The sequence below is a fragment of the Geotrypetes seraphini genome, chromosome 4 (assembly GCF_902459505.1).
Source record: "Geotrypetes seraphini chromosome 4, aGeoSer1.1, whole genome shotgun sequence".
NCBI lineage: Eukaryota > Metazoa > Chordata > Amphibia > Gymnophiona > Dermophiidae > Geotrypetes > Geotrypetes seraphini.
The window spans coordinates 90,566,111-90,585,406 of NC_047087.1; the positions used below are offsets into that span (position 1 = coordinate 90,566,111).

Genomic DNA, 19,296 nt, shown 5'->3' on the forward strand with positions numbered 1-19,296 from the left:
TACTTTTCTTGCTGTTGTTAATAATCATTGCTTCCATGGTTTCCTGGTATCCAGCAGATATTTTCTCATTGAATTCTATTTTAATAACCTCATATGTTATTATTTCAGGAATTAGAGCCATTCACTCTTAATCTATGTTTTTTTACTGCAATTTCATGCCAATTCCATTTAATATTAGCATACTAGATTTAAAATCCCATCAAGCAGACACCTCAGAATGTTAAGTATCATCAATATCCTCTGAAAACTATAGCATGTGGAATGATGTAATTATAGAATTCTGCATCCTCATCCTTCCATTCAGTTCCATCAGAATTTCAATTCAGTTCAAATTCAAACTGTGACCACCCAAAGACAAAATCCCTACAAATAAACTATATCAGAACAAAAATAAAACAGAGAAAAAAAAAATTTCCTAAATAAAATAAATCCCACTGCAATAAATCCCATGTAGTCATAGGCTGATCACATTGCTCTAAAAACTCTTTTAATTTCAATGGATCATCAAAGTTTAAAGTTTTATTTGCATAAGTGACCCGCATGATTGCTGGGTATATCAACCCATATCTGGCTCCAATCGACCTAAGCTGTGGCCTTAGTTAAAGTAATTTTTTCCTTTTATAAGCCGTTGCCTTTGCAAAATCCAGCACCATGTAAATTTTTGAATCCTGGCACTTAAGGTTCTTATTCTCTTTTGCCAGCTTAGTAATTTCAACAACATGTTGATAACGGAGCAGCTTAAAAATTAAAGGACGCGGTCCCTTCTGATTATCAATTCTTCTTGTCGGGACCCTGTGCGCCCTTTCTATCTCCAGAGGAAATTTAGTTTTAAAAAGTAGAATTTTAGGCAAAAACTGCTCAAGAAAGGTAATGGGGTCATTTTTTTCTACCCCTCTGGGACCCCAATCATTCTTAAATTATTCCTTCTTTCTCAATTTGAACAATCCTCAAGATCTTTCTTTAACATTTCTGTTTCTTTACAATCCTTCTTGCACTGAACTATTTCCGTTTCTGCCTTTTCAACTCGTTTATCTAATTGATCCACTTTAACATCCACTACTTGCAGTCTGATTTTAAGACTCACAAACTCCTCTTTAACCTCCTGAATATTTTTTGCATTTTGTAACACTATCTCCTTAATTTGCCGGAGCTCTTTAAAGATATCTATATCTTCAGATTCTTCCGTTGGCAACGGAATTTTAGAGGGGGTTGCTGGCTCCATTTTTGACCTTTTATTGCTTCCTGAGTTCACTCCCGCTGAATTAGCTTTTGTCAGCTTACCCGATGCCATTATGCTTTGAACTTTCTTCTTTTGAGATGATTTTAAAAATAGTTTTGTAGCTTATTTTATCAAATTAAGCCTTTTTCCACAGAGCAAATCAATCACCCGACCATTCCCTTACATCTCCAAGCCACGCCCCCCAACAGGCTTTTATTAATAATGACAGGAGTTGCCATACAACAAATTACGAGCAATTGGAAGAATTGGATGAGGCTTAATTATAGTTTAGGGTGGAATTCATTATGTCATATGTATAAAATGGAAAGAATATTAGCCATTCAGAAAGGGAATTTTAAGAAATTTCAAGAGACCTGGGAGCCATTAGCAAAATATTGTAATGTTTAATCATTGTTTTCCCCTATAGCATGCACATCCCGGAGGTCTGATAGGTTAATGAATTGGGGTTCATTATAGAAATTTTATGTGATGAGCATTGTGATTGTTTAGGAGGGAGGGAAACTAATTCTGAAATGAATATTAATGGATATTAAGTGTCATTGAAGTATAAAATGTGGTATTTATTGTTACACTTATTGTAAGTTTTGAAAATAATAAAGAATTGGAAAAAAAAAATGTGATCTGTGCCCCAGGAGCCAGACACCTTTTCAAAATCTTCAAAACTTTTGCACTCTGGAGTTCGTACCACTGTGTTTTTCATTCTGTGAAGTCCCAATCCTTCCACACCGCATCTCTCAGTGGCATTACTTCTTTGGACACGTCCTAGACTCACCCTGCCAGAATTCTTGCACTGCCTGACTGTGATCTGGGGGATCCGGGTGCGGATGATTTGCTTGCTCACCCCTTATTTACAGCGTTTCCTGGGACGGGAGATCAAAGACTGTGTGCTGAATCTGTGGATCCTTCTGGGGTTTGGGGAGCCTGGAAATGCTCTTACGAGCCTGCACCTATTTGAATTGGTGGCTTTGCCAGACCTTCTTTCTGAATCTTTATAGGAGATCTTTTTGGTCTCAGCTGGCTCCAGCCATCACTTCTTCCTGGCTTTGTGTGGTCTCTTTGTGGGCTGCAGCTAGAACTGTGTCTTGTGGAGATTTGCATGCAGTAACGTGGTCTTATGTACTTACCCTGGAGACATTCTAGACTTCCGCCCAATATTTACTGTGCCTGTTTACAGTTTTCAATCAGTTTATGCTTCTCCAAGCTATTTCTTGGATGCCTGTCAGCCCTTGTGGGCTGTTTGTATATATGTTCCATTTATTGGGGACTGGTTTCTCAGCTTCTTTGAAGCCAGGGTTGACATTTCACTTTACTGTTGGTTGAAGTCTTGAATTGAACAGTTGGTTTGAGCCTATTGCTACAGGTGCCTCTACTTTATGTATATTCGGTGCTTGGGTACTGACTGTAGATGGTGCTAAACTGATCAGTGAAGTACTATAGAGGCAGAGTGAAAAATCCAGAGTGGATTCCTTCTTCAACCATGCGACCTAAAGGGAAATAACCCTACTGTCTAGAATATCTTACCTATCTACTGGAAAAGAGCTTACCAGGGTACAATATAATTTGGGATCAGTTGTTACATTAACAATTAGATTCTAGAGAGCATATTGGATAGTGATTAGTCATTATAAAGACAAAAAGATAAGTCTTTTAACAATACATCTTAAACACCCTTAAATAAGCCTACCCCCCAAAAAAAAACCTCAAAACAACCAATGTTGTTCAGTTACAATAAAGAGTTCCATAGTGTGGGGGCCATTTTTAAATTATTCTAATGAATAATTTACACTTTTCCCAACTTTAATTCTTACATGTGGATCGGGGGGGGTGGGGTGGATTTCTATTAATAATATATATGAATGATAAGATATTATAATCATGTGGTATATTTTTTGTTGTATATGGAAGTGGGAGGGGGTGGGGGTTATATCTTTTTGTTGTATGATAGGATAGATTTTCAAGTGGTATTGTATTCTAATTGTTTGATATTTACTGTACACTTGTGAATTATAAAATGAATAAAGAATTTAAAATATATATATATATATTAAAGAAACAATAATAATAAAAAAAAGAGTTCCATAATGTCTACAGGATCTGGTCTCTTACGACCCCATAGCACCCTTCACTGGTTACTTAGCATTGACTTTGCACCTCACCCTCCCAAACCCTAGATACTCTAATGATACACAAGACTTTGTACTTTAGAAGAAATGGACTGAAGATAGGCCTGCCATATAGAGAAGAAATCCTTCTGTTGTTTAGGGTGAAACATTGCTCCAAAGATTCCCACACCATCAAAGTATGGAGCTTATTCCTCTGGTACCAGAAGGATAGCAAATAATCCTGAAGCCAGAAATGGAAATAATGTTAAAGGTCTTGTTGGACATTCTTGGGAAATGAGAGCGATCACATGCTGTCACTCATAATAGCAAAATCCAGTGATTTTGAATATTTCAGTGAGTATGTGCTTTGTTCTCTGATGGAATCATCTTCAAGGGCCCTGATCCAAACTGCCCTCAAACCTCCAACCTGATTCCACCAAATTCACTGACAAGACATTTATGTTGTCAGTTTTGAGAGTACTCTAGATTCAGAATACCATACCATACTAGCAAATGTCAGTTAGGAATCATTGCGGCTTACATAATATCAGAAATGATACAGAGGTATAGACTTTATACAGATGGGTACATTATTGTAAGTCAGTGCAGTGAAAAGAATAGATGCATCTTCAGTGCCTTCCTAAATTGGAAGTATGTGGGAAGTTAACGTAAGCTGCTTGGGAGTGTGTTCCAGATTTTAATAAAAGCGGCATGTTTCAGAGATAGACATCTCTATCTTCAGGTATGTAAAAGTCAAAAGTAAATGAAAAATTAAATCTTTTGTCACTAACTTTACAAATCAAAAGTGTATCATCGCATAATCAGATAGGTGAAAAATTAAATTCTTTAGCATTCTCCAGACCAGTAGAGGTTAATCTTTATGAGTGGGTATATATCCAATCATGACCAGCAGGTGGAGACTGAAACAAAACTGTGGAATAGTACATAAGAGATACCTTTCCCTATTCCTATCAGTCTTCTTTCAGTCTCCAGCAGGTGTTGAGTGAGCTGTACCCATCTCCCTTGGTAGGGCTGTTGGAATTTGTTTAGGGGATTTCTAGTTCCTGTTTTTGGCCATGGTATTCCGGTTTTAGGCCTGTAGTTTTCTACCTTACTTGGGTCATGTCCTTTGGCCTTAAGGATGGGTGTCAGGTAGATGGCTGACAGTGTTGAAGGGTAGATCCCTTTTGCCAGGCATAGGATGGTGATATCAGTCAGCCAGCATATAAATTTGGTAGATGTGTGGTCTAGTAAATTAGCTGGGCACAGGTCGAGATAGCATCGTTTCTTTGTAAGTCTCTTTAGTAGGCTAGCGATTTCCATTAGCTTAACTTTGGCGAATTCCTTCCAGTTCCTGTCTGCTGGTACTCCCATTGGACCTTCAACTTGCCTTAGGTCTGATGTTGCGTAGGCTTCTGGTGTGTGACTAAATGATTCTCTTATAGATCTGATTTTGTCCTGGAAGTATTGAGCAAGGTCCTCTTCATCTGGACATTGAGTAAATGGGTTTGTGGTTATTTCTGTGGTGGAAATCAGAGTTGTGAAGACTTTTGGTTGAGTTTTATGATTGGCTGATCAGTGTGTCATAGTATATTCTTTTGGCTTCAGCTATCGCTAGCTTGTATTGCTTTATCTCCTTTTGCCAGCTGATGTAATGTTCTTTTCCAAGCTTCTTCTTCCGTGCCCATTCTAGCCTATGTACTTACAGTGTTTGGGATCATAGTTCCTTTGTGTACCATGTGTTGATTTTCTCTTTCACCTGTGTTTGTTTGATTGGATCTAGCTTATCGAGGGCTGAAGTGGAGAGATGTTGCCAGGAGACCATGATCTGTTCTATATCTCCTCTTGCTGGCTTCAGATGGGTTGTGATTTCTTCCCAGTATTCTGCCACTGGGATTTTGCCTCAGGATTCTCTTTGTGTTGTTGTTTTGGATATTGTTGGCATTGTCTGGGGTAACTGCAGGGTGGAGGTGAAGAGATAGTGGTCGGACCAGATGGTGGGTTCCCAGTTGGTATGGTCAATCAGAGGATGGTTTGATCAAACTGATAGTGTGGCAATTACATCAAGACTGTGACCACCCTTGTGGGTTGGTTCTGGAGGGAGGGTGTTGCAATCCAGATGGGACAGGATGACTTTGAAAACTCGAACTTTGGGGTCAGAGTCATCTTCCAGATATAGGTTTACATCTCCTAGCAAGACAGAAAATAAATTGACTCTATTTTCTGTCTTGGTGGGTCTGTATGTCTTGTCATGTTGATTGTAAACACTCTATTGGAGAGGGTGAACAACCTGTTTTTATCTACTAAGTCTATTCCCTTCAGTATCTTGAATGTTTCGATCATGTCACCTCTCAGTCTCCTCTTTTCAAGGGAGAAGAGGCCCAGTTTCTCTAATTTCTCACTGTACAACAACGCCTCCAGCCCCTTAACCATTTTAGTCGCTCTTCTCTGGACCCTTTCGAGTAGTTCTGTGTCAAGAATCTTCAAGTACGGCGACCAGTGCTGGACACAGTATTCCAAGTGGGGGCGTACCATGGCCCAGTACAGCGGCATGATAACCTTCTCTGATCTGTTTGTGATCCCCTTCTTAATCATTCCAAGCATTCTGTTCGCCCTTTTTGCCGCCGCCACACATTGCGTGGACAGCTTCATCGACTTGTCGACCAATACTCCCAAGTCTCTTTCCTGGGGGGTCTCTCCGAGTACCACCCTGGACATCTTGTATTCGTGTATAAGATTTTTGTTACCACTTATCCACGTTGAACCTCATTTGCTATGTTGCGGCCCATTTCTTGCTCGTGTTTATGTCACGTTACAGGTCTTCGCAATCCTTCTGCGTCTTCACTACTCTGAATAATATTGTATCGTCTGCAAATTTTATCACCTTACTCGTCATACCAATTTCCAGGTCGTTTATAAATATGTTGAAGAGCACGTGTCCAAGCACCGAACCCTGTGGCACTTCACTCGTGCCGCTTTTCCAGTCCAAGTATTGCCCATTTACCCCCACTCTCTGTTTCCTATCCGCCAACCAGTTTTTAATCCATGTGAGTATTTCACCCTCGATTCCATGGTTGTGTATCTTGAAAAGAAATGGAAAATTAAATTTGATATTTAAATCTGTTTCTTTCTTTTAAAAAAAAAAGTAATTTTAAAATCCTGTTTCTCCAAAATTTGCTTATTTCTATCTAAATCTGCATTCCATGGGAAGGTTACTTCAATAGAAAATCGTTCTGTAAGTAATACGTCAAGTTTCAAGTTTAAGTTTCAAGTTTTATTTAAATTTGATGAATCGCTTATTGTATACTAAGCGAGTAACAATAAAATATAAAATAAACTTATAATTTAATGTACAGCATTAAAATGGGTTAAAACGGACTGACAGACAGACTTGGATACATAAGGAAAAAAAAGGGAGACAGTTACAAAATTAATGTTTTTCATAATTAGAAAAGAAAGGAAAAAGGCAAAAAAAGGAAGGAACATGAGGAGCGGTATTAGGTATGTTAAAAATGGATCATTTAAAGATTAAAGGCGTCTCTAAAAAGAAAAGTTTTCAGGTTGTTTTTAAATCTGTTAAGATCTTTTTCTTCTCTTATATGTAGAGGTAGGGCATTCCAAGTTTGAGGGGCCATCACTGAATATATATCATGGCGTCTGGTTCCAATAATTTTCAAAGAAGGAACCGTTAATAACCCCTGTGCTGTGGATCGGAGAGAACATGTCGTATTATATGGGATAAACAACTGATTTATAAATTGAGGTTCATTAGAAGACAGTGTTTTAAATACTAGAAGCACTTGTATTGTATAAGTTTGTAAAACAACATCTTGAGAAAAATCGGATTTGTTCAAAAGAAACTCGTAAAGTTAGAAAAAGTACAAGGCATTTGCTATGTACAGTATAAAAGAATACATGCTGTACTTAAAGAGATGATCCATTTGTAAAGTCAGGTTTTTGCTCTGACATACCTGTACCTTTTTCTTCTGTGGTATATATTTGTTGTATATGAATTTGGGAGGGGGGTTAGGGTTAAATTTTCTTTTTGAATGATGTTGAAGATTTCTTCAAGTGATGATGTATTTAATTGTTGATAACTACTGTACACTTGATGTAAATTATAAAATAAATAAAGAATTACCGTATTTTCACGCAAATAACGCGCACCCGTATAAAATGCGCACACGGGTATAGCGCGCAGAAATCACGATGATATGTACAAAAACTTTGGTATACCGCGCTCACGGGTATACCGCGCATGCTGCCCGACGCTCCTTTCGCCCGCCCTGACTTTCCGACTCTCCGTTCACCCCCCCTGACTTCCGTGCACTGTCCCCCCTTGAAGGTCTGTCCCCATCCTGAAAGCCTGATGCCCCCCCCCGACGTCCGATACATCCCTCCCCCCGAAGGACCGCCGACTCCCCAACAATATCGGGCCAGGAGGGAGCCCAAATCCTCCTGGCCACGGCGACCCCCTAACCCCACCCCGCACTACATTACGGGCAGGAGGGATCCCAGGCCCTCCTGCCCTCGACGCAAACCCCCCTCCCTCCAACGACTGCCCCCCCCCCAAGAACCTCCGACCGCCCCCCCCAGCCGACCCGCGACCCCCCCTGGCGACCCCCACGACCCCCCTTCCCCGTACCTTTGGTAGTTGGGCCAGAAGGGAGCCCAAACCCTCCTGGCCACGGCGACCCCCTAACCCCACCCCGCACTACATTACGGGCAGGAGGGATCCCAGGCCCTCCTGCCCTCGACGCAAACCCCCCTCCCCCCCAACGACCGCCCCCCCAAGAACCTCCGACCGCTCCCCCAGCCGACCCGCGACCCCCCTGGCGACCCCCACGACCCCCCCACCCCCCTTCCCCGTACCTTTGGTAGTTGGCCGGACAGACGGGAGCCAAACCCGCCTGTCCGGCAGGCAGCCAACGAAGGAATGAGGCCGGATTGGCCCATCCATCCTAAAGCTCCGCCTACTGGTGGGGCCTAAGGCGCGTGGGCCAATCAGAATAGGCCCTGGAGCCTTAGGTCCCACCTGGGGGCGCGGCCTGAGGCACATGGTCGGGTTGGGCCCATGTGCCTCAGGCCGCGCCCCCAGGTGGGACCTAAGGCTCCAGGGCCTATTCTGATTGGCCCACGCGCCTTAGGCCCCACCAGTAGGCGGAGCTTTAGGATGGATGGGCCAATCCGGCCTCATTCCTTCGTTGGCTGCCTGCCGGACAGGCGGGTTTGGCTCCCGTCTGTCCGGCCAACTACCAAAGGTACGGGGAAGGGGGGTGGGGGGGTCGTGGGGGTCGCCAGGGGGATCGCGGGTCGGCTGGGGGGCGGTCGGAGGTTCTTGGGGGGGGCGGTCGTTGGGGGGGAGGGGGGTTTGCGTCGAGGGCAGGAGGGCCTGGGATCCCTCCTGCCCGTAATGTAGTGCGGGGTGGGGTTAGGGGGTCGCCGTGGCCAGGAGGGTTTGGGCTCCCTTCTGGCCCGATATTGTCGGGAAGTCGGCGGTCCTTCGGGGTGGGGGTGCGAGTGGTCCTGCCGGGGGGGGGGGGGGATGTATTGGACGTCGGGGAGTCGGCCGGGCAAGAGGGCTTGGGCTCCCTCTTGCTCCGATCGTGGATGCGGGTGCGGGTGGGAGCGCGTGCGAGCGGTCGTTCGGGGTGGGGGTGCGAGTGGTCCTGCCGGGGGGGGGGGGATGTATCGGACGTCGGGGAGTCGGCCGGGCAAGAGGGCTTGGGCTCCCTCTTGCTCCGATCGTGGGTGCAGGTGGGAGCGCGTGCGAGCGGTCGTTCGGGGTGGGGGTGCGAGCGGTCCTGCTGGGGGGGGTGAATCGGGCGTCGGGCGGGGTGGGAACTATGTTTTAAAACTTTTGTATACCGCGCTCACGCATATAACGCGCGAGGGGTATGTGCGGTAGGTAAAAATGCGTATAACGCGCGTGTTATATGCGTGAAAATACGGTATTAAAAAAAAAAAAAGAAGTTACAGTTTAGAAGCATTTTCCTTTGTTTCTGTCTGTGAATAAAACCTTTGGTTTTCATTTAGGATTTAAGTGAATCTTCAAAGCCAGAAGAAATTTTAGAATCAACAACAGACGCAGCAGAGTGGAACCTGGAAGTGGAGCGTGTTCTTCCTCAATTGAAAGTTACAATTAGGACAGACAACAAGGTAAGCAATATACCTGAAGCCCTTATTTTGCTGATTGAGCATTGTTTGATTTTTGTAGTTGTTCGTTTAGAGTGCACTTCTATAACTGTGTACCTATATAGAGGTGCACATTTACTACAGGAAGGTAGATGCCTGATCTTTCCAGAACACTAGAGCAACTGGATATATATGCACTCATGTATTCGGCACAAGCAGTTGACCAACAACCAAAGAACTGATGTAAATATATGAGCCTGTAGGCTGATTACACAAATGAATTATAATATACTCTAAATTGTGTGTAATGTTGGGCCTTACCTATGCTTCACCCTGATGTTGCTCATTTGTACACCTACCTACAATCTTTGTGTTGTTGGAAGTATGCGCGTTTTTATAGAATATCTGTTAGGCAGCATATTATCAAGCATGCATATACACTACTGGTATTCTAAAGCTGAATGCAGTTATTTGGCACCTAAATGTAGATGCCCATATTATAGAATTACCCTGTTAGTGTATACTCTTAGTTTGTCTAAAGCAGGCAATGGTCTCAAATTCGCGGCCTGCCAGGTACTATTTTGAGGCCCTCAGTATGTTTATCATAATCACAAAAGTAAAATAAAACAGTTTCGTGATCATATGTCTCTTTAGCTATAAATGACAATATTATTATTAAGACTTAGCCAAAAGGAAAGATGTATTTATTTATTTATTTATTTTTCAAATTCTTTATTCATTTTTCCATCTTACATCAAGAACACAATATTACATCATTTAAACCTTGTAAACATCACTTGTATTTCTTTTAACATCATCTTAAAAACATTCATACCCTCTCCTCCCACCCTTCCCACAAATATTTTAATCAAAAATATCATATAAATATTATCAATTGATCGAACCTTAATATAACTTTATACTCTCCCCCTCCCCCCTATATATAAATGTACTTTCAATGGATAATGGTGTCTAATCATTACAATAGTTTGTCAATGGCCCCCAAATCTTTTCAAAATTATTATAATTCCCTCTTTGTATGGCAATTACTCTTTCCATTTGTAAATGTGGCATAATGAATTCCACCAGAAGGTATAGTTTAGTCTACTGTAATTTTTCCAATTACTGGTAATATGTTGTATGGCGACTCCTGTCATAATCAATAAAAGTTTATTATTGCTTGATAAAATTTGACTTTTTGTTCTCATTGACATACCAAACATTATTGTATCATATTATTATTATTATTCAAGTTTATTAGGTTTTTTTATAAACCGCCTATCAAGGTTGTCTAAGCGGTTTTACAATCAGGTACTCGAGTATTTTTCCCTGATAATGGTTTTCTAATAAATAATTAATCTGAGACCAGATTGATTTCTAAAATGCCATGATACAGGGACAATAGATTATCCCAGGACAAGCAGGCAGCATATTCCCACACATGGGTGACGTCACCGACGGAGCCCCGCAGCGGACAGCCTCGAAAGCAACTTTGCTTGAAGATCTCGATCTTTCGAGTGCTGTAGCGCGCATGCGCACGTGCCTTCCCGCCCGAAATAGGGGGCGCATCTCCTGTGAGGATCCTCAGTTCGTTTAATTCCGCGGAGACAAGAGGACACGTTTTTCTTCATCTCTGCAGCAAATTGCCTTCTTTTCACCGCGGCTGGTTTTTTTTTTTCGGATTAGTTCGGTCGCTGTGCTCTTCAATTTCTCCTTTTCCTTTCTTTTCTTTTTAAAAAAAAAATAAATAAATAAATATAAAAACAAATTTTTTGTTTCTTTTCTTTCTTGTCCGGCCGGTGAGCCTTGGGCCTAGGCCCAATTGCTCCTTCCGTTCGACACGGACTTTATTTTTTCTATGTCCCGGCCCCTTACCGGGTTTAAACGTTGTCGTCAGTGCAATCGGGTGATTTCGGTCACCGATCCCCACTGCCGCTGTCTTCAGTGCCTGGGTCCTACTCATTCTCCAGAAGACTGTCACCGTTGTTTCACTCTCACTCCACGGGCCTTTCGACGACGGTGTGCCCAATTTTTTCAACTTTTTGGCGACATGGAGCAATCTTCGGATCCTGCCTCGACCGCGACGGCTGTCCCGGTCTCGAAGGCTTCGACTCCATCCACATCGACGCCCAAGGTCTCGAAGGCTTCGACCCTGGTTCCGGCCGGAGCCTCGGTCTCGAAAGCCTCGACCATGCCTCCTTCGGTTCCCTCGAAGACAGTGACCTTGGTGAAATCTTCCATAGGGGGTAAGTCTCCTGGTTCTATTTCAGGTGCCGTACCTAAGAAGCCACCCGAGTCCTCTTCACGCCCATCTTCTAAGCGTACCTCCAAGATAAGGGAATACTCACCTTCGAGGTCGCCCTCTTCGGAGCGTATTGCTGCACCTACGAGACCAGAATCTTCTGTCTCGGTGCCGATGCTGGAGGACATGTTAAAGTCTATCTTGACCACTCAGATTTCCTCATTGGTGGCTCAATTGGTTCCGTCCTCGACCTTGCCTCGGGTGGATCAGCCTGTCACCCAACCACAGCTTCCAGTGTCTCAAGGCCGATCCCGGACTCCGAAGAGGACACCTTCTTCGGATTCTTCTCCGGAATCACCTCCTCCGAAGCATTGCTCGAAGCATTCGAAACATCTTGCTTCCAAGCATCGAGGGGAGTCTTCTGCTTTTGACACCGAGACTTCATTGCCTCGTTCTTCGAAATTGAAGCAGGGCTCTCGACACTACAGAGCATCGAATCGAAGCCCTTCTCGACCGAGGACTCCATTGTCGAAAACCACTCATCGAGACGCTTCTCCTCAGACTTCGACCCACTCAGTACCACGTACACCTGGTACTTCTCCATCCAGGAGTCTTAAGAGGAAACATTCTCTTACTCCACCTCACAGTACAACATCTTCTGTGACTCTACGTCTTGAATCAGAACCACTCTCACCATACTCTAGAGAAGCTTCTCCTTCTTACTCAGCACTTCCTAAATCTCGCAGTGTGTCACCTGAGGAAGCATCTGATTCAAAATCCATTTCATTTGCCAAATTTATTTTCGATATGGGACAAGCTCTCAAACTAGATCTTCATTCAGATTCAAAATACACTCCTGAATATTTAGCAGATATGGAGCTTCCTCATCCACCTAAAGAGTCACTACGGTTACCAATGACTCCTGTTCTCAAACAAATCTTTGTTCGTAACATGGAGACTCCTTATTCTATCACTGCCATTCCATCTAAATTGGAATCTCGTTATCGAACAGTTCCATGTAAAGGTTATGAAAAATCTCAACTTTCCCATCAATCCCTGGTAGTGGAATCATCTCTGAAGAAAGCGCATCCCTCAAAAATTTACGCTTCAGTTCCTCCAGGCAGAGAAGGTCGTACCATGGATAAGTTTGGTCGCCGATTGTACCAGAACTCTATGATGGCAAATAGAGTTCTTAATTGTAGCTACATATTTACATCTTACTTCAACCACTTTCTGAAGATTTTACCATCTTTTTACCCGGATATCTCCACAACTCGTCTGTCTGAATTCAAACTTATTCTTAAGACTCTTTCTCAATTGAGACTCTTCATGCTTCAAGCTTCCTATGACGCCTTCGAACTATCTTCTCGTGTCTCTGCTTTTGCTGTAGCTATGTGTCGTTTAGCATGGTTACGCATTGTTGACATGGATCCCAATCTTCAAGATCGATTGGCGAATCTACCTTGTCTGGGGAATGAATTGTTTGATGATTCTATTGAAGCAGCTACTAAGCGTCTTTCAGAACATGAACGCTCTTTTGCTTCTCTCATCAGACCAAAACCGAAATCTGCTCCAACCAGAGGTTTTAAACAGACTCCACGTCGTTATCCTCAGAAAACGACTCCTGCTTTTTCCAGGCCTCCTCCTCGTCGTCCTCCGTAACAACAGCGCCAGCAAAAGTCTCAGACTCCTGCTGCCACCAAACCAGCTCAGTCTTTTTGACAGTCTCAGCCTGAGCATTCAAATTTCTCTGTTTCCAAATTCTCCCCTCCCCATAGGGGGTCGCATTTCCCAGTTTTATCACCAGTGGGAGCTCATTACATCAGATCTCTGGGTGCTTACCATCCTACGAGAGGGATACTCTCTTCGATTCCTTCAGGTACCTCTAGATCGCCATCCAAGAGAGTGTCCTTCCGATCTGTCGCACCTTCCCCTTCTTCTTCAAGAAGCTTGGGCCCTTCTTCGCCTGCGAGCTGTGGAGGAAGTTCCTCTTCCACAAAGGAACTTGGGATTCTACTCCCGTTATTTTCTAGTTCCCAAAAAGACGGGGGATTTCAGACCGATCCTAGATCTCAGAGCTCTCAACAAATGTCTAGTCAAAGAGAAATTTCGAATGCTCACTCTGCAAACTTTATATTCCTTAATGGATCAAGGGGATTGGATGTGCTCCCTCGATCTCAAAGAGGCGTATACTCATATCCCTATTCATTCAGCATTTCGCAAGTACCTCAGATTTCAGGTAGGAAGCCTTCATCTGCAATACCGAGTTCTCCCCTTCGGGTTGGCTTCTTCTCCCAAAGTGTTCACAAAATGTCTGGTGGTGGTGGCGGCAGCTCTTCGCAACCAGGGTCTCCAAGTATTTCCATACCTCGACGACTGGCTCATAAAAGCTCCCTCTTTTTCAGGGGTTATTGCAGCGACCCAACAGACTATTCTTTTTCTACAAAGTTTGGGATTTCACATCAACTTTCCCAAATCTCAGTTGACTCCTTCTCAGTCTCTCCAGTTCATAGGAGCGACTCTGGACACTACCAATATGAGAGCCTACCTTCCAAAGTCGCGTCAGGACGCCCTTCTTCAGATTGCTCAACAAGTCTTCCACCTTTCATCTGTTCCAGCACGAAAGATGATGGTTCTACTAGGTCACATGGCTTCTACAGTTCATGTGATTCCTTTTGCCAGACTTCACCTTCGTATTCCTCAATGGACACTTGCATCCCAATGGCAGCAAACTGTGGATCCACCATCTCGACTGATTTCCATAACTCCTTCATTGCGGAAGTCTCTCCGTTGGTGGATGCTCTCTTTGAATCTTTCAAGAGGCTTGCTGTTCCACCCTCTACCTCATCAGAAAGTCCTCACCACCGACTCGTCAACGTATGCATGGGAAGCACATGTGGACGGACTTCGTACTCAGGGTCTATGGACTCCAGCAGACCGTCGATATCATATAAATCTGTTGGAACTCAGAGCGATCTTCTATGCTCTCAAAGCCTTTCAAAATCTCCTTCACGACATGGTGATTCTGGTACGTACAGACAACCAAGTAGCCATGTATTATGTCAACAAACAGGGAGGGACGGGATCTCACTCCCTCTGTCAAGAAGCTCTGAAATTGTGGAATTGGGCAATTCTTCACAACATCTACCTCAGAGCTGTTTATATTCAGGGTCAACACAACTATTTGGCGGACAAATTGAGTCGTCTTCTACAGCCTCACGAATGGACACTCAATTCTCCAACTCTTCACCAAATCTTTGCTCGTTGAGGAACTCCGCAGATAGATCTGTTTGCATCACCTCTCAACTTCAAACTGCCTCAATTTTGCTCCCGCATCTATACTCCTCAACGTCTCGAAGCGGATGCATTTCTACTAGACTGGAGGAATCTGTTCCTTTATGCTTTTCCTCCGTTTCCTCTGATTCTCAAGACTCTATTCAAACTGAAGTCAGAACATACCACCATGATTCTGATAGCTCCTCGGTGGCCCAGACAACCATGGTTCTCCCTTCTACTTCAACTCAGCACCAGGGAGCCTCTTCTTCTACCGGTATTTCCCTCTCTACTCACGCAGAGTCACGGTTCCTTGCTTCATCCCAATCTGCAGTCTCTACACTTAACAGCTTGGTACCTTTCTGTGTAACAGACTTTTCTCAATTTTCTCCATCTGTTCAAGATATTTTACTTGCTTCCAGAAAGCCATCAACTAGACAATGTTATGGCCAGAAGTGGACTAGATTTTCTGCTTGGTGTTCTACACATCAATTATCACCCAGATCTTCCTCCTTGACATCGGTTCTAGACTACTTACTTCATTTGTCACAGTCGGGACTTCAAACTACATCTATTCGAGTCCATCTTAGCGCTATAACTGCTTTTCATCAACCTCTAGATGGGAAACCTCTTTCTGCACATCCTATGGTTTCTCGCTTCATGAAAGGACTTCTTAATCTTCATCCACCCCTTAAACCACCTCCAGTGGTCTGGGATCTCAATGTTCTAGCTCAACTGATGAAACCTCCTTTTGAACCACTTGACAAAGCCCACCTCAAGTATCTCACTTGGAAGGTTGTGTTTCTTATTGCCCTCACATCTGCTCGAAGAGTCAGTGAGTTGCAAGCTTTGGTTGCAGATCCACCCTTCACAGTTTTTCACCATGACAAGGTGGTCCTCTGTACTCATCCTAAATTCTTACCTAAAGTTGTGTCAGAATTTCACATCAACCAGTCTATTATTCTACCTGTGTTTTTTCCAAAGCCTCACTCTCATCCTGGAGAAGCGGCTCTCCATACTTTGGACTGTAAACGTGCTTTAGCGTTCTACCTCCAACACACTCAACTTCATAGAACATCTTCTCAGCTTTTCATCTCATTTGACCCGAACAGGTTGGGTTGTCCTATCTCGAAACGCACCATCTCCAACTGGATGGCTGCTTGCATTTCTTTCTGCTATGATCAGGCTGGTCTTCCTCTGCAAGGTCGAGTGACGGGCCACAAAGTCAGAGCTATGGCAGCATCTGTAGCTTTTCTTCGATCAACACCTATTGAGGAAATCTGTAAGGCTGCCACTTGGTCCTCGGTTCATACTTTCACTTCTCATTATTGTCTGGATTCTTTATCCAGGAGAGATGGCCAATTTGGCCAATCTGTTTTGCAGAATCTTTTTTCATAATTTGCCAACTTCCCTCCATCCCTTTCTACTTAGCTTGGAGGTCACCCATGTGTGGGAATATGCTGCCTGCTTGTCCTGGGATAAAGCACAGTTACTTACCGTAACAGTTGTTGTCCAGGGACAGCAGGCAGATATTCCCACAACCCTCCCACCTCCCCGGGTTGGCTTCTTAGCTAGGTACCTGAACTGAGGATCCTCACAGGAGATGCGCCCCCTATTTCGGGCGGGAAGGCACGCGCGCATGCGCGCTACAGCACTCGAAAGATCGAGATCTTCAAGCAAAGTTGCTTTCGAGGTCTGCCCGGAGGGTTGTGCAAAGACTTGTGTATCTTGGGGACAGTATAAAATTGAGGAGTGCGAGTAGGGGTCTGGGTGAGAAACTTAGCCTCAGTTTTGGTAATCATGTTTTTTTCAAGAGCAGTTTGGACCACCTTAGCAATATCAGCTTGTAGGACGAGGGAGGGGTCAGACTCAAGCCTTCTGTACCATGCCGTGTTGGTAATATGGGCCTGTACTTGAGCTAGGTACTGAGTAGTAGATTGGACAACAATGGCCCCTCCCTTGTTAGCGGGTTGGGACTGTCCTGGAGCCGTTGTCCAAGATGGTAGACCACTTTCTCAAACCTCAGGTGGTCAAAGCCAAATCGTTCATTTGGGATACCACCCATTTCTTAAAAAGTATCAGAGCACTTGAAGTCCAGTCCACTGATTATTTGATAGTCATGGATCTTGAAGCACTTTACAGCAACATCCCTCAGGCAGAAGCGTTAAAGATAGTGGAAAAGAATTTGTCTGCTTTGCCTATTGATAACAGAATCCCTGCTTCTTTTTTGCAGACTTTATCCTCTTTTGTTCTGCAACGGAATTTTTTTGAAGCTCAAGGAGAATTTTATTTACAGACGCACGGGGTAGCGATGGGTACCGCCATGGCTCCTAGTGTTGCTAATCTGTATGTGTCTAATTTTGAGGAGTGTTTCCTTTACCAGTCCACTTGGATGTCTGCCATCTCGGTGTGGTTTCGCTTCATCGATGATTTGTTTTTAATATGGACGGATTCCTTGGCTCGTTTTCATGTGTTTTTGGATTGGCTTAATTCAGTGGATACTCATTTGAAGTTCACTGCCACTACAAGTGCTATTTCAGTGACTTATTTGGATGCGGTGGTGACTAAGAGTGCGGGAAAGTTGATAACATCTGTGTTTAGAAAAGTGACCGACCGGAATACCTATTTACATTTTACTAGTTGTCATCCTTTCAGACTTAAACAGGCTATTCCGGTCGGTCAATTTTTGAGAATTCGCCGGATTTGTTCTTCTCTGGCTGAATTCAAAATCCAGGCCAGAGATTTATCTCAACGTTTTTTGGAAAGAGGATACCCGGAGTGGACTATCAGACGGGCTTATTTACGTGCCCGGCATGCTAATCCTGAACTATTGCTTCATCATGTTCAGCGTTCTGATCCAGAACGTCAAGTATGTGTGGTCACATATTCCCCTCGGGCTCAACAAATGGCTACCCTCATCAGACAACATTGGCAGGTTTTGAGTTTCCACTCTATCTTTCAGGAACCCCCCCTCACTGCATTCTCGCGCCCCAGGAATCTAAAAAATTTGTTGTCTACTCGTGTCACTAAGAGCAGTCCTGGCTCTCATCTACCTTGTGGGCGTTGTTCCATGTGTGCAAATACTATCACTGCGTCTTGTTGGCATGATCCTCATACCCACAGGGAATTTCAGTTAAGGAGTCACACCACTTGTGAATCACGGTGGGTTGTGTATGTCATCAATTGCCCCTGTGGATTATCCTACGTAGGTCGCACATGCAGAATGATCAAAACCAGGTTGACGGAACACAAGAGTAGACTTCACCAGGCTGTCGAGTCGGCTCCTATGGTCTCCCATTGTTTACAATTGGGCCATGAGTTCCAACACTTAACATGGATGGTGCTGGAACAGATTCCTGATACCTACAGAGGAGACAGAATGACACAACTTCAATTGAGAGAACAACATTGGATTTTTAAGCTTGGCACGGTCATTCCGGGGGGCCTCAATGAATGTGTGGAGTGGAATACTATTGTTTGATCTTTTGGTGACTCCTCCTTGTTTTTTCTTCTTTTTTGTTTCTGATTGGTTGAAAGTGTCTGATGTCATTTTGGATCTGCTTTTAAGCCCGGTCAGTTGCCTCTGCGGGCTCTCCTGCTTCCCTCCCAGCCGGTTCTGCTCCAGCCTTAAGATCCTGATGAAGGGTTTCACCCGAAACCGGTTGATCCAATGACTATTCTGGTCTCCTGCAATTCTCATTGACTTCATTTGGCTCGCTTTAAAAGCTAAGTTGGCTGTGGTTTCATTTTGTATCTTGGGGATTAGGCTGGGGAGGACTCTATGAGTGGGTTTTCAGTGTGATTCACTCTCTCACTAGTTCACTGTTTGTGACTTATTTATTGTTATTAATTCTGCACAGTTGATTTTGCACACTAGGGACGCCCGATGATGGTGTGCAGGCGGGGTGATTCACCTCCGTCTTTGTAGTGGAAGTGCTGGAGTTTGTTCTCCCGTCGCTAATAACCTCACACTGAGAGCGTCCCTACTCCTCAACTGACATTTGGTATTTGTGTGGTTTGGTCTGTTAGTAGTGATTAGCTGATAGACACACTCATAGAGTCCTTACTGACATCTTTTGCCTTCTTTTTTGTATCTTTCTAAGCACCTTTTGGCAAACGTATAGGAGTTTATAGTTTACTTTATATAACCTTGGCATTTTGATACTAATAACATGACTGAGACATAAAGGAAACATAAGTCTCCACTCTAACCAGAACCAATCTGGTATATTGTCAGTGGGCTCTGGGAGGATCCAATACATACCTTGACGCAAAATATAGGCTTGATGATACCTATAAAAGTT

General features: G+C 43.8%; 1 protein-coding gene across 2 annotated transcripts in view; it reads left to right on the forward strand.

The window, feature by feature from the left end:
• The window catches only part of IFT57 (intraflagellar transport 57), an 84,334-nt gene that overhangs the window by 23,313 nt on the left and 41,725 nt on the right, over positions 1-19,296 (forward strand). For both annotated transcript variants that reach the window (XM_033943420.1, XM_033943419.1), the window contains exon 6: positions 9,379-9,501. In XM_033943420.1, coding sequence (XP_033799311.1) covers positions 9,379-9,501 — 123 coding nt within the window. The remainder of the gene's footprint in view (positions 1-9,378; positions 9,502-19,296) is intronic.